We start from the raw sequence: 15,076 nt of genomic DNA, 5'->3' as shown, positions 1-15,076 counted from the left end.
TTATTTTAATAATATTATGAAACACTTAATATGATTTTGGAAATCAATTTCACAATTTAACTTGACTGTTAACTGAGCACAGAATGTTCTCATACACAGCTCGATACATTTATGTTAGTTCCAACTACATTTTTTTTATACTGAGCACTTATTTGTGTATGCCCAGGGACGAAATGAACACAACCAGTAAATACCAAAAGTAATGAGTACTCAATATCACAAACTTGATAAAGTAGCTGTTTGGAATGAGCTGTGATAGTTTACTGCAACATGTGGTCTTTTGTTACGGAGATTCACTTGGGCTAATATAAATTAATGCACATAATCGTGTTGTCTGTATGCATATACAGTAATATCTTTATTTGGCCTCAATTTGTGTTACAGTTACTGTACAAGTTCATGTCACATTAAAAATGTTTTTGGGTGGAATGAAGTGTGTGGGGATATTTGCAGGATCATAGATCTATTGTATACTTGTTACATTTGGCTTGCAAAACCTACACGTACATACATTGGATCGCCAAGTAAACAGCTATTTTAAACCACCATGCAATTTACTGTTCTGCGTTAATTGCATTTTTTCAGGCTTGGTTTGATAGTCTTTTATGCTCATTAACTTGGATAATAAATTGTGGGCTGCTAAAGAAATGTACCCGTACTTTGGTATTGGAAGCCTTTTTAATGTTTTTGAGTGAGGTGTTTACTGTAAGTAAGTCTCGGTCTAGCACAGTTCAAGGCAGTTCAAGTTTGTATGTGAAAAGTTGTGAAAAGTTTGTATGGTTTCTGAAGTAGTTTATAATGTTCCCCAGAGTGTTCTGAAAAAAAGGACACAATTTCTAAGAGTCTACTGTAAAAATAGATTTTTAGTGAATTTTTATAGGAAGAGAGTCAAATACAGCCAAAAAAACGCCTGGTCCTGGGGGGGAGCATCCCACTGAAAAATGCTTAGTCCTGAAAGGGTTAAGCCAAGCCAAGCCAATGGGAAAATAAATACAGCTTGGATCCAGACCTGAGGTTTTCAGAGCTCGGTCATGTGCAGTTTTGACCATTTAGCATCAGCAAAATCAGATCACTGCAAAGCTTGTCACCAATGGGACTCTAACTGGAAATGCAGCATGCTTCAAAAACAGTAAAGCATGGAGTGGGTGCTGAGAACCTGCTGGCTAGAGGCTGGGATACAGAATTGTACAATAATGTGAATGTCTGAGCATTTTTCATTATCCCCACCCTCACCTCCCTTTCTCCCAGTGGGGGGAAAAACAGGTACTGTATATGTCTTCCTCTTGCACTATTTCTTAAATCCCCTGCTGGGGATGCATATTTGGGTGTACATATAATCTGATGCATCAGCAGGTCTGTATGGACAGTATATAGTGCCGGCTGTTTGTTTACCTGTCTGTGTGTCACACATACAAAATACATCGATGAAATGCTTGAACTTGAAGAGGACAGTCTTCAGCAAGGGTTATTAGGAGTAACAGAATTGGCAATCGTAGGAGGCATCTGCCCACCTGTCTACTGTATGCAAAACATACAGTGTTAAATGCATACAGTCGATCTAGGGCCATGGTGATTTTATTTTTTACATGATTGTCACAAAGACAGCTGCAGTGGGTGACGTCAGACCAGAAACAGGAAATAAACGACAGAGAGAGAGGTGGAGTTTGGTGGAGCTGAGTGAATGGTTTCGCTCAGCGTTTAATGAATGAACAGACAGTAAATAAAAGGTTTCTAACAAACAAAAACACAGGACAAGGGACATTCGCCAAAACAAAAGGGACAAACAAAACGGACTAACACTACTCAAAACACGGTGAGCAGATATTTTAACTTTACGTTGTTATTTTATTATTTATTACCTCCGTCTCCAGTCCCGTTCTCCACTCACCGAACACCCAACCCCGAGTGGGTGAAAACATTAAGCTTTTATGCAGCTGTAGCGTGACTCGATTGCTAATCAGTCATTCAGTTGGAGTCGCGGTACAACTGCATGTGAATTAATAAAGTGCAATTCCCCATGCTCACATATTATTACGTTTTACTTGCACGTGAAGTGCTGTGCAATCCTCTTGCCTTAATACAAATATACATTTTAAACACTTGTGTTACACAGACCCGTTTATATCCCGTGTACCAATGACTATACACCAACATTATTAACACACAACACAAAATACACACAGGGGCTGGCACTTTGCCACAATGATCTATCTCTAATTTTGTATGTCGTACAGTGGCAGGGGTTGAATGTCACTGACACGGTTGTTACTGACTTTTGTCCCTTGCATTATCTCCTCCCAAATTTGTAACATGCACATTGTTAGAGGTGGAAATACTTTGAGAAACAAAATAACATTTATTTCCGTTTTAAGCAGCAAAAGTTTCCTAGACACATTGAAATTTCTTATAAATAAATTAAATTAAATCAGAAAAAGAAAAAAGCCACTGTAAATCATTTAGAAAATGTTGTCACTTGCAGATGTACTATGCACAGCAGTCAAATGCATTACTATTTGAGTGTAGTAGTGGAAGTCAATTTGACTTCAGTTGCATTTTAGAGGAAATTATTTAGTTATTGGACACAAGTAGGCAATGTTTTTTGTTCTGCACAGTTATGAGTTTTTTGTCAGTAGCTGTCCATTTTCATAGGCTACAGCAGATAACAATCTCCAAAAGCAATTAAACTCTGCTTTCTATCATTTACAATTCAGGACAGGATGTAATTAATTTTTTTAATTAAAAATGAACTCAAGACTGCTGTGAAGTATTAAACCATACAATTGTTTCTATAAATTAATAGGGTGTGAAAAAACTATGTGTGCTTGAATGATTAATGATAATTTGAAATGTGTGTCTTCTAGGGATGTTGTACTTAAATTACTCCAGTATGAAGCCTCAACCAATATAGCGGACAACAAAGGCTGCTTCCCTCTTCACCTGGCTGCATGGAAAGGGGATGTTGACATTGTGAAGATCCTTATCCACCATGGACCATCTTACTGCAGAGTCAATGAGCAGGTAGAGGAGTCAACTGTATTAAATTGTACTTTTTCTTTGAGCGAAGGACACATACTGTATTTATCATTTTTTTAAAGTTCATGCAGGCCTCTACAGCAAGTTTAGTGTAGTTGTGTTCCTAGGTACATGTACAGAATAATTTGAAAAACTTGTGCAACTACAATCCTAAAGGTAATGTTCACATTGAGTTTGTTACAAACTGTCTGTTAAGTTAATTTGGTTTAAAACAAAGAATAAGTGTGCTTGCTGCTCACACTAACTGGAGGCAAATGTACTGAGCTTATTTGGGTGTTTTTTGGTTAGTTTCCGTATTTTTTCATTTGTGTTCACATTGTAGTTTTCAAGTGAACTTGTTCACACTATACACCAAACGAACCAAACCTTACTTCGTTCTGAAGCCAATCCCCTATTGAACTTGGTGTGAACACAGCCTTACTTTTCTGAGCCACCCACTCCTTAAAAGATGGTTGAGGTTCATTTCAAACATGAAATGGGTGGTTCTTTTCTGTGTATTTTGGAATGGAAGTGCTTAATAAGCACACACTGTCTGAGAAAGCTAAAGCAATATAAGGCTAAATGAGTCAAATACTTTGTGTAACTGCAGTATGAAAGTAGCATGCTGGACGAATTAGAAATGCATTGCAGTATGGGACACTCTTTGTTGTTTAAGGCAATGACATGTTTGCATTCTTTCCTAAGTGCTTCTCACTGAGGGGCTGAAAAATGTATCTTCTGCCTGGGTATGACCAGGCTGAAGCGTGATGTGATGCTTTTGAAATGATTAAAGAATTTAAAGAATCTTGCCTAAAAATGTATTGAATTTTTAAAATTAGCCCACCATTATAAGTGAACTGCCTTAACCCAGCTGAAGTCCAAACCCTGCACACACTGTGTAGTTTCATGCTTGGACAGAGAGTTTTGTTATTCTCTGGATCTGGTCTCCAGGGACAGCGTTCCGAGTGCCAGTACTGGAAGGATTGAGACAGTTGCAGCTCTGACTGTACTTAGGGCTGCAGTGGATGATCTGTCAGACAGGGAACCTCTGGAGTTGCTTGTTCTCTTCAAATCGGATGGTGGGAGTTGAGCTGTGATTTTGTAAATTACACTCCTCTTGAATCTGTCACTTACTATTGTAGAGTCAGTAGCGGGGTTCTGAAAAATATAATGTTATACATCCCCATGTGTTGCTACAACTTTTTAAATAATGTACCTGTAACTTTTCATTGTTAATATCCTGACAACTTTTGTACACTTATAACCTTAAAGTCTGTTTAAAATGTCTGCTGTAGTGTACTGTGGTTTGAGATCTGTCCTCTAAAAACAAAACACATAACAAGAAGTGGTCTGGCTTTTCTGTTCCGTACCACATCATGGATCGTTATTGCTGTGTTACCTGTTTGACAATGTGGGCAATAATCCTTACACTATCCTTGCACTAGAGTGGACATTTTGAAAAGAGCTTTGAAACAGATTTTAAAGTTTTAAGTGTAAAAAGTTGTCAGGATGTTAATAAAAAATAAATAAAAAAAATACAGGTATGTTATTTAAACAGTTGTAGCAGCACGTGGGGATGTGTAACGCTGTATTTTTCCAGAACCCCACTACTTACTCTTTCAAGGGACACACACCTATAACATTTTCAATTGTATGTTTAATGCAAATTGTGCCAAATAATTTTATATGTCCTGGTTGGTGCATAAAAGCAAAATAATTCTTCTTTCTTGTCTAAGTAGTAACATTGCATTTTTGCAGTATATGGTGCTGGAGTTTTGAAACATTACCCAAGTTCTCCCAGTGAATAAATGTTAGTTCTCTGTAGTTAATGTATATTCTCCTGTATACTCAGGCTGTGTAAACTGCATTTTATTTTATTTTACATGCTCTGAGCATCCAAAAAAAAGTATAATCATGCTTCTTACACCATTTGTAGAAGTATATGGGCGGGCAGCAGTATCCTCTAGTTTGTTGGTTTAGCAGATCCAGACTGGGCATTTTAGTTGCTAATTGTACACGTTGGCTGTAATTAATGCAAAATGTACAGCAGGTGGCATTTGTGTACATACTGCTGATGAAAGCATACATTGTCATAGTAATGTGGCCGGTAGGTGGGGAGCCCATCAGTATGGGGTAATGAAATCTGAAATAAATAATTTTTAGATATAAATGTATTATTATTTTTTTCCCTTGTTCATTAATTTTTTGCTTGCTATATTTTTATCACATCTCTCAATTTAGATACAAGGTATTTTTATTTATGATGTGCTAGATTGCTTTGTTATATGGCAGTGTCAGGTCATTTAGTAACATTGCCCGATTCCGTGACTGATTCTTACCTAAATAGTGTTTCAGAATTAGATTTATAGCTCAGAAAACTGATGACATCATGCACTGACAACCACAGTCTTTTGGCAGCCACAAGGTTCCCAGAGTGAATCGTCTCTTAAAAATGAGCTGTCATCATAGAAGCCATCTGTGTTTACTTGACAGTTATCTAGACACTACTGTACTAATAAGGAAAATACTGCAAGTTTGTTCAATTAGTCATTTCCTACATTCAGTAATAATAATAAAAATAAATAAATCCTAACATTTAATTAGCAAAACAGGAATTTTAAACAAGTTGCCTGCAGCTGGTTATAACCAAAGTTATTTGACCTATGAGAAGCAATTATCTACACTAATGCATGCTGTCAATAATGTCTCTGTTGTTTTAGAGACAATTAATTAAGGACCTCTTTCGTAAATTGTTAATCAGTGATTGGTGACGTGTCATTAATCCTGATGTTGAATGAGTAAAGTATTATTATTATTATTATTATTATTATTATTATTATTATTATTAAAGGGTCATTGGATAAAAGTGTAGATATTTAACACTGACACCGTGAACAAAAACGAACACAAGTTAAGAAAACCCATTTTTCATCTATGTGCTGTATTACAAGGGTTTTCAATTTCTGGGGGTACTTATAGAGTCATAAGAAATGCAAAAAATTGAAGATCTTTTATTTTTTTTTGATGGTATTATATATTATCTCTAAACTATTGTGCATACATATTTAATTTTTGTTTAGTAGCTCAGAGGCTAGGGTGATATAGTTTCAAAATTGCCATCACTTTGATTTCGGATTTCCACTTGAGCGGATTTACACTGATATTAGGGAGGGTGATGCAGGCGCCTGGCCATTCTGCCTATGAAGAGCACTGTGTGCTACTCCTGAACTTTTCAATGTGTCTTATAACTGAATACTAATCAGTGAAGCACAATCCTTCTTTTTAGAAGTGTTAATCCTCCAGTAAACATAAATAATAATCACAATAGTCTTGATGTTTTTTTTTTTTTATTTATTGGGCACAGCTGCATTTTAACAGTAACAGTAGCAGTGGCTGGTTGAATTTGTTTTCGGTGTTTGATAGACTACATCCAGATCATATTTATGTTGGCTTTAAAAAAAAAAAAAAAAATTATCACAGTTAGTTATTATAGTTTCGTCTTGAGGTTAATGTTCTTGATGTTGTAAACATTTTAAATGGCACACATAGCTATACTGAAATGGGAAGTAAATGGTAACATGAAAACACTTACAGTATAGAATATTCTGGGTTATTTATAACTTTTCTGAATAGAAAGTGAATATGTCTGTTTCCGAAGAGATCCACAAATACTAGTCTTTTGATTCCAGGCATCCAAAGACATAATTAAAAGTGTTAAGGCCTACTGTTTTGCATTCTGCCCTAAAGCAACATTTTGTCAGTCCCAAACTGTTGTGACATAAATTATATATTAAATAAACAGGGGGGGAAAAAAAAAGTTAATTGGATTATTCTGCCTTTTGTTGGAATTCGGGTACCACTGAGTAGAGCGAATATTGTAACAAGATACGTGCTGAAACCTCTGGACAGAAGGTACAAAAAAAAGTTGAAAACCACTGTTCTGCTATATGGGTAAGCATTTTAGTAACATTATGCTATTTTTAAATACATATACTGTATTTTTGTTTCACAAACAGATTGAAAAAAAAGGATTAAAAAAATAGTCCTTTTTAGACCAGATTTTTTTTTTAAAAAGGTGAACAAACAGCATATTAAGATGCTTGGCATTAAAGTAATTCAGTCGCTGTATATCTTACTATTAACACTTAAAAAAGCATATATATGAAGAAGTATACTGGATGCGGTGAAACAAAGGGTTAAGTACGATTATAAGGAATGAGTTGCCCTGCACTGATCGAACATCAGCAAAAAATACCTTGCTTACCACAAAAACATCTGTTGGGCACACACCCGCTAATTGGAATCTGCATTATTAGTTATCAATTATTTAACATAATTAATTACGGTGTCTTAAATTTTGTTCAATACTACAAAAGACTGTCTGAAAAATCAAGCAGAGTGCAATAAAAATTATAATGCAGCTATAACAAGAACATGATCTGTAGGAGCAATTTCCCCTAACTCCTCCTGCTTTTAATAGCTCTGTTTTCATTACTAAACAGCATCCACATAATTACATTAAGAAGTGAATAACTGGGACTTTTCAAAGGATATTGTTTGAGAAATGAGCTTGGCTGTGGTGCTCCTTTTGATTTGACTCCAGGCTAGCCCCAGTGGGGGGTGACGGCCTGTATCTTGAGTTACTTGAGATGCTTATGTCTCATTGGGCTTGATGGAATTAAAAGGGATATTATCAGCTTTTTTCTTCAGAATTACTGTGACTGATTAAATTAATCTAACTTTATGATGCATTCATTTTGATTTTAAGCTAGTATCTGATTTTAACTGGCAAGGATGAAGTTGCTATTCACTTTTTTTGTTGCTACAGTATAAACCAACAGGCAAAGGGTACTGGGATAAGGTGTGGGCAGTAACACATACTGTATTTTGTGGCTTCCTTTATGAACAGGGAATTAGTAACAACAATAAAACATCCAAAATAATGCCTATATGTCATTCTCAAATGAGATGTGGCTCTATTAACCTGTTTTCAGTAAGCTGGCTGTGCACCTTAATTTCAACCACCTTTGCTGTATTAACTATATGCTTTACAGTGCCATTGTGATAAAACGTAACAATATAGATTATTATATAGCAAAATTGATTGTATTACTCCGGGAGGGGGGGGGGGGGGGGTCGGACAATGGAAGGTGTTGTGCTTTGTGAGGCAGAAAGCCTTTAGCTGAAATGTTTATGTAGTGCTTGCAGCAGCCATCGCAGTGTGTTCTGTGGAGCACAACACTTCATTGGACAAGTGATTGAAAAGAGAATATGATTGCTCTGCAGTGGAAAATACTTTTTAGATAGAAAAAATGATGGTGTATTGCTTTTATATTATTAGACTCCCTTTCTAGTAATAAGAACAAAGAACCGTATGATTGGCAAAAATCTATTTCCCTAGGTGGTAGGTAAAAAGGGATATGGAAATCTATACAACTACGCCATTCAGTGCTTGTAAATTTTAGATACCGGCACATGAAATGCAATTATTTCATTGGGCAGTTGGACAAACCACTTGACAATAGGTTATATGAGTGCTGCACATTATGGAGTACTGCTCGATATACCCTTCCTGTCCAGTGCATCAGTGGTCACACTTTTTTGTTTAATTGATTGATTTATTTGTTTATTGTCACCTTCTGCTGTGATCTGAATTCAAATCTCAGTATTTGACAATAAACACATTGACCACAATGTACACAATGAAATATTTCAAACATTAGTAATGCTAAACAAAATAATTTATATGCACTGCTTATTTACAGTACAGTAAATAAGCACTTCTGTTTCTTTTTAAGAATAGATATGACTAAATAAATAATAAATATGGAAATCAGTTCCACATGCTACCAGGACTATTTGTATTGGGAAAACAAATCTATTTTCAATTAATTTGTCTTCTGTATAACTTTTTTCCTCAGCCTCTCCTTTCTACACATTTTTATAACAGGTCATAAATATAAAGTATATGCATTTATTATCTTATTTAAATAGGCCAGTATTACCAATTCCATTTTATGACCACAGAAATATGTAAACGACAGTGCCCGTCGATGAAGGCTGTACCGTGTGGTAGTTGACCGCGACTGCAGTTATGCGTCTTGAGCTGGAGGGGAAGGTGCTAATGAAAGTCAAGGTCAACTACCACATGGTTGACCCTTCATCGAGAGGGCACTATCGCTATTCGAAAGAAAAAAAAGATTTGATTTGTCAGCTACCCTTCTGCTGAGAAGTTTTAGGGAAATCTTCATGAAAATGTTCATAAAGGATCACATAATTAATTGCTAATAATAGCTTTTTTCTTGTCAGAGATACTTATAGTTTATCTGAACAGTGCCAGATATCTGAATGGAGCAATATTACTGAGCTGCGTATGTCTCAGTATAATGTTGTTGAAAGATGCTGAGCTGCAGTTGAGTTGACAGGCTGCAATTTGACTGATTCCGCCGTGGCAGGTACAGGACTGGTTGCTTTTTGGCTGGTTTTGGTGGGTAATAAAATCAAATTTAGACCAATTGTGCCTTTGTTTAGTATTTGCTATCCAATATATGCTGAGCTTTCATTAAGTCAAGTCAAAAAAGCCTGCAGATTGATTTTAAGTTAGATTGGCAGTTGATGCTGTGATGTTCCAGCGGGTGTCTACCGATAGAAGCCCGAGCAGGGAAGGAAACTCAATTGTTTTCCAATTCCTATTATTATTTAGAGTCTACATTCCTCACAGGCCATCTATGAGAGCTTGGCTCATTCAAAAAATATACAGTTAGCAAGTCAAAACATCTAAAAAGAAATCAATAACACCATTTTTTTAATTAAATTTTTTTAAATAAAACACTTGAGGGTGTCATCTATTCCTGCGGACCAGTAGAGGATACTGAAGCGTGATGAGGTGAACTAAGCCTGGCCCATATCCATAACCAACCCACAGAAGTGTAAATACAATTCAGTGCTCCCTGTGGACCCTCTCATGCCAAGATCGGCAACTTGGCATGACCAGGATTCAAACTACAAGCTCCTGCTTGTGCACTTGGTAATGCCTTGGATTACCCATTTGGAGTGCTAATTTACTGTTTTTAATACAATATGCCATATTGTGATCATTTAAAGTGTAAATTGACCACTGTACTGCGTGTCTGGCACATAACTGCATTGTAGTGCAGTGTGGCGCTAATGTTTATTTAATCTAGGCCTTTGAGTTGAAATGTTTGGTACTTTCAGAGTTAAGCCAGCAGGATGTGAACAAGCGGATTGGGAGGTTGATCCTTATGCTCACATTTTCCTCAATTTAGTCACTCATTTTAATACTGACCTGGCTAACACCAGAGGCAGCAGCAAGTCATCTGGCACATGTGGCCTTTGCAAAACATTTAGTCCTGTAATGATTATGTGATTATCAGTCACTGCTAATATGGGGATTGGTCTCTGTCTTTTGCTGTCTCTGCAGAGGAATGGTGGGGGGTGGGGGATCGTGTGGAAGATATTCTTTTACATTTTCTATTGTAATGCATTTATAATATATTTCAAAGATTTTAGTATTACATTAAGGCATTACTGATAATGATCAAACATTAACTCTCTTATAAATTACTTTTTTTGATGACTTTGTTTAAATGTGTATTATTTAAATGTGTTGTTCTAGCTTTGCACTGAGGGAGTAAAGCATTTCTCTTAGCCCATAGGAGTACATGACAGTGGTGAACAGTGTCAAGCTCTGAATTCAGTCTCTTTAAATACTCTTCTCCTTTGTGTAGGGATTATTGTAGACAGTTAATATTCTTAAAACAGTAACCGCGTCCTATTATAATGTACAAACCCATTTTCAATATCGCTTTCTGAAAACGATGGCGGATTTGCATGTTACAACAAGCCGAAAATTGTCCACATTCCAGACTGTTCATAAATCATGTTTGTTCAAGATGAGTGAATGACTCAATATTGGGAATCTCTTCTTAGAAAGATGGTATTTATTAAGCATGCAACACAATAAATTTGAAAATCACACAAAACAGTTACATAATTATATCACATTAAAAGCATTACAATGAGAACTAAGGATTTAAACAACAATTTAACAAATAAATATTAGTACATAGTGACACTACAACAAGGGATCGCACAATATCTGGATCGGAGGTCGCGTTAATGCAAAGTGTTGCATCCTAGACGTAAATTAAATCCAGTGGACAGAAAAACGAATGCAGGACGCAGACGAAAGGAATTAAAACAGTATTTACCAAGTACACTCCCGTCCTGAAGGTGGCAGCATTAAGCCCGAGTACTATATTGTTTTTCAGATGTTTTTGGCGGTCAGACTAGTGAGTGTATGTAGATGTACAGATTTTCAAGAATCTTCGCTTAAAAAGGAATGCAAAAAAAAAGAAAACACTTGTACGTGAAGGCAAAAAACAAGGTTCAGAATCCCGTCTGATTACCATGCCGACGGTTTATTGGATGGCGCAAGAAGAAATAGCAAATGAGAAGTTCTCATCTATAATGCGACTTTGATGATTTGCAGACACCAGGAAGTAAGTGCAAGTCCTTTTGTTGGAATTTTGGTTGACGAAACAGTCAATGTAAATATTAATAAGGAATTGATTTCTTTTTTTTATATACGCGACATGAAAGTCGGCAAACCTGCTTCTCGGCTGATTGGTAATTTTGACATGCCTGATGGTAGTGCTGAAACTGTCACCAGTTCAACAGCATAATATCTCAACAGCTAAATTTGTCGGCTTTGTGTCTGATGGAACAGCTGTGATGATCGGGAGAGTGTCGGGAGTTAGCTCTTGTTTAAAACAACTGAATGCCAGAATGACATTTGTGCATTGTACAGCACACTGTGTAGCACTCGCCTCTTCAGAGGCCATTGCAAAAGTAAACAAAATTAAGCAGTATAGGCCAACAGTCAACACTGTGTTCAACTACTTCAAGTACTCTGCTCTACTGCGATGAAACTCAATCGAATTCTTGATGGAGACTTCAGAATTAAAAGAGCCATGTTCCGTGCGTAGGCTGTAGCTTAGCAGAGCAGTGGAAGGAGTAGAAAGAAAATGGCCTGCTCTTGTACTGCAGCTCTGTGAAGATGCACAGACCAATGCGACAGTGGAGGGTTTGCATAAACAAGCCTCAACCTACAGCTTCGTAGCAACCACATAGATGTTACTTGACGTGATGCCCATCATGGACAGACTCAGTAACGTCTTTCAATTGGAGAACTTAAACCTTGGCCTGATCAAACCATCAGTAAAGACAGCTTTAGATTTGCTTGGCTAATTACTTACCTCTAGCGGTGACAGAGAGGCAGACTTTGAGCGAGAAGTCACAGACCAGCACTTCAAGGGAGACAACCTTAAGTTCTGTGATCAGACAAATGTAAAGAACTACAAAGCCATGAGACTGGAATTTATTCAAGAACTCAGATCAAACTTTGAGAACCGCCTTCTGACACTGACACGATCGATTCCTACAGAAAAGAAGCTTTGGAACATCTGATTAATGTTTTTTATGCAGAGACCCACGGCATACCGCCAGTTACAGATGCTGATGACCTAAGAAATGAATTTCTGCCTTTTAAACTCATAATGAAGAACCACGACAGATTGACCTTCACACGTACTTGTAAGGCATTGGCAACACACCGTGCAGATATTTTCCCACAGTTTTCAAGACTTTCAAACATAGCTGTTGTCATGCCTGTCTCTACAGTGGAATGCAAACATGGTTTCAGTACTCAAAATCACATTCTCAACTCAAAGAGAAGCCGTTTAACTGAAGCACACTTTGAACATTTTAACTTCACACAAGCAATTTAAATCTTCACTGGTCTGCAGAAAGGTGCAAATTTTGATTTATAACGGGGATCATCAAGAATGAACATTTATAGTACATTGATGTATTTTTTGACTCTGGATTTTGCTCACATTTTTCACGTTTTTTCCCTTATTATATGCGCCACTGTTGCTAAGAAAAAAATGACACAGCTAAACTGCTCCATACACACTCTTCTCATTAAGTGTATAATTGTGATATTTTGTGAAAGCTATCAGATAGGATTTTCTTCATTGACTCGAACATTTCTAATTAAGAAATACAGGATGCAGTGACAAACATTCCATGATCAGACCCTCAAGAGAGCTTGGTGACTGTTTTTTTTTTACAGTTTTGTGTTGTAATAATTTTCTTGCATATTAAAAGTTTATTTTAGTTAGAAATATAAACACATCTGCTAATATGTATATAGCATTATTAGCCTTTATTAGTTAAGCTTGCTGTTTGAACAAATAACTGATTAATGTTGGATTGCAAATTCTGATGGTTGGTACGTACAATTTTTGACGTGCGCTTCAGGAACGTATGAACAAAAAAAATCAAACTTTGTTTTTTTTTTTAAACGTAGTGCTATAGGCTCAAAACAATTTCATCCCAAAAGTAGACAAATCTAAATCTAAAACATCATTGCCAAAATGGTTTAATAGATCAATTAAAAAAAATATTCAGCTGAAAAGGCACTTTACAGAGCGTTTAAGAGGGACCAAAAACAAGGTACACAGAAAGAGTACTCGGAACTGCAAACGCAAGTCAAAGGGAAGTTAGAAAGGCCAAGCGAGAGATAGGAATGAACATTGCTAAGGGGGCTAAAACCAATTCCAAAATGTTTTTCCATTACAATAGCAAGAGAACATTCAAAGAGGAGGTTAAATGTCTAAGAGATACAAATGGCAAAATCATAGAGAAGAAAAAAAAAATAGCAAATATATTAAATGATTACTTACAAATTTTTACAAAGGAGGAAAAGGACAACATGCCCCACATGTCAGCCTGTTCCTATTCAGTTTTAAATAACTTTAGCATAAATTAGGCAGATGTGTTAAAGGGACTAGGAGCTCTTAAAATAGACAAATCCCCTGAGCCAGATGAGATCCTCCCAATAATAATCAAAGAAATGAAAAGTTATTTACAAACCGCTAACCAAGATCATGCAACAGTCTCTTGACACAGGGATGGTACGGACAGACTGGAGAATTGCAAACGTAATACCGATCCACAAAAAGGGAAACAAAACCGAACCAGGTAACTACAGACCAATAAGCCTGACTTCTATTATATGTAAACTTATGGAAACTATGATAAGATCCAAAATGGAAAATTACCTATATGGTAACAGTATCCTTGGAGACAGTCAACATGGTTTAAGAAAGCGAGATCATGTCTAACTAACCTGCTTGTTTTTTTTGATTATGCAACATCGATAATGGATAATTACAAAGCATATGACATGGTTTATTTAGATTTCCAGAAAACTTTTGACAAAGTCCCGCATAAAAGATTCATTCTCAAACTGAATGCGGCAGGGTTCAAGGAAATGCATGGTTAACATGTAGAAAACAGAAAGTACTGATTAGAGGAGAAACCTCAGAATGGAGTGTGGTAACCAGTGGAGTACCACAGGGATCAGTATTAGGTCCTCTGCTATTCCTAATCTACATTAATGACTTAGATTCCGGTATAGTAATCAAACTTGTTAAATTTGCAGATGACACAAAAATAGGAAGAATGGCAAACACTGTTGCAGCAGCAAAGGTCATTCAAAATGATCTAGACAAGATTCAGAACTGGGCAGACACATGGCAAATGACATTTAATAGAGAAAAGTGTAAGGTCATGCATGCAGGCAATGTATATTATAAATATCATATGGGCGATACTGAAATATCAGAAGGAATCTATGAAAAAGACCTAGGAGTTTATGTTGACTCAGAAATATCTTCATCTAGACCATGTGGAGAAGCTATAAAAAAGGCCAACAAGATGCTCGGATATATTGTGAAAAGTGTTGAATTTAAATTAAGGGAAGTAATGTTGAAACCGTACAATGCATTAGTAAGACCTCATCTTGAATATTGTGTTCAGTTTTGGGCACCTTGCTACAAAAAGAATATTGCTGCTCTAGAAAGAGTGCAAAGAAGAGCGACCAGAATTATTCCAGGTTTAAAAGGCATGTCATATGCAGACAAGCTAAAAGAATTGAATCTATTCAGTCGTAACAAAGGTATTGACAATGTCGACC

General features: G+C 36.4%; 1 protein-coding gene across 7 annotated transcripts in view; it reads left to right on the top strand.

The window, feature by feature from the left end:
* LOC121318441 (ankyrin repeat and sterile alpha motif domain-containing protein 1B-like) overlaps nt 1–15,076 on the top strand; it is a 220,716-nt gene that overhangs the window by 48,290 nt on the left and 157,350 nt on the right. For all 7 annotated transcript variants that reach the window (XM_041255122.1, XM_041255118.1, XM_041255117.1 and 4 more), the window contains exon 3: nt 2,862–3,018. In XM_041255122.1, the coding sequence (XP_041111056.1) occupies nt 2,862–3,018 (157 nt within the window). The remainder of the gene's footprint in view (nt 1–2,861; nt 3,019–15,076) is intronic.

This window comes from Polyodon spathula, chromosome 7 (assembly GCF_017654505.1).
Source record: "Polyodon spathula isolate WHYD16114869_AA chromosome 7, ASM1765450v1, whole genome shotgun sequence".
NCBI lineage: Eukaryota > Metazoa > Chordata > Actinopteri > Acipenseriformes > Polyodontidae > Polyodon > Polyodon spathula.
Note: the sequence above shows the minus strand (reverse complement) of the source record. Positions and strands in the feature narration are given on the sequence as shown.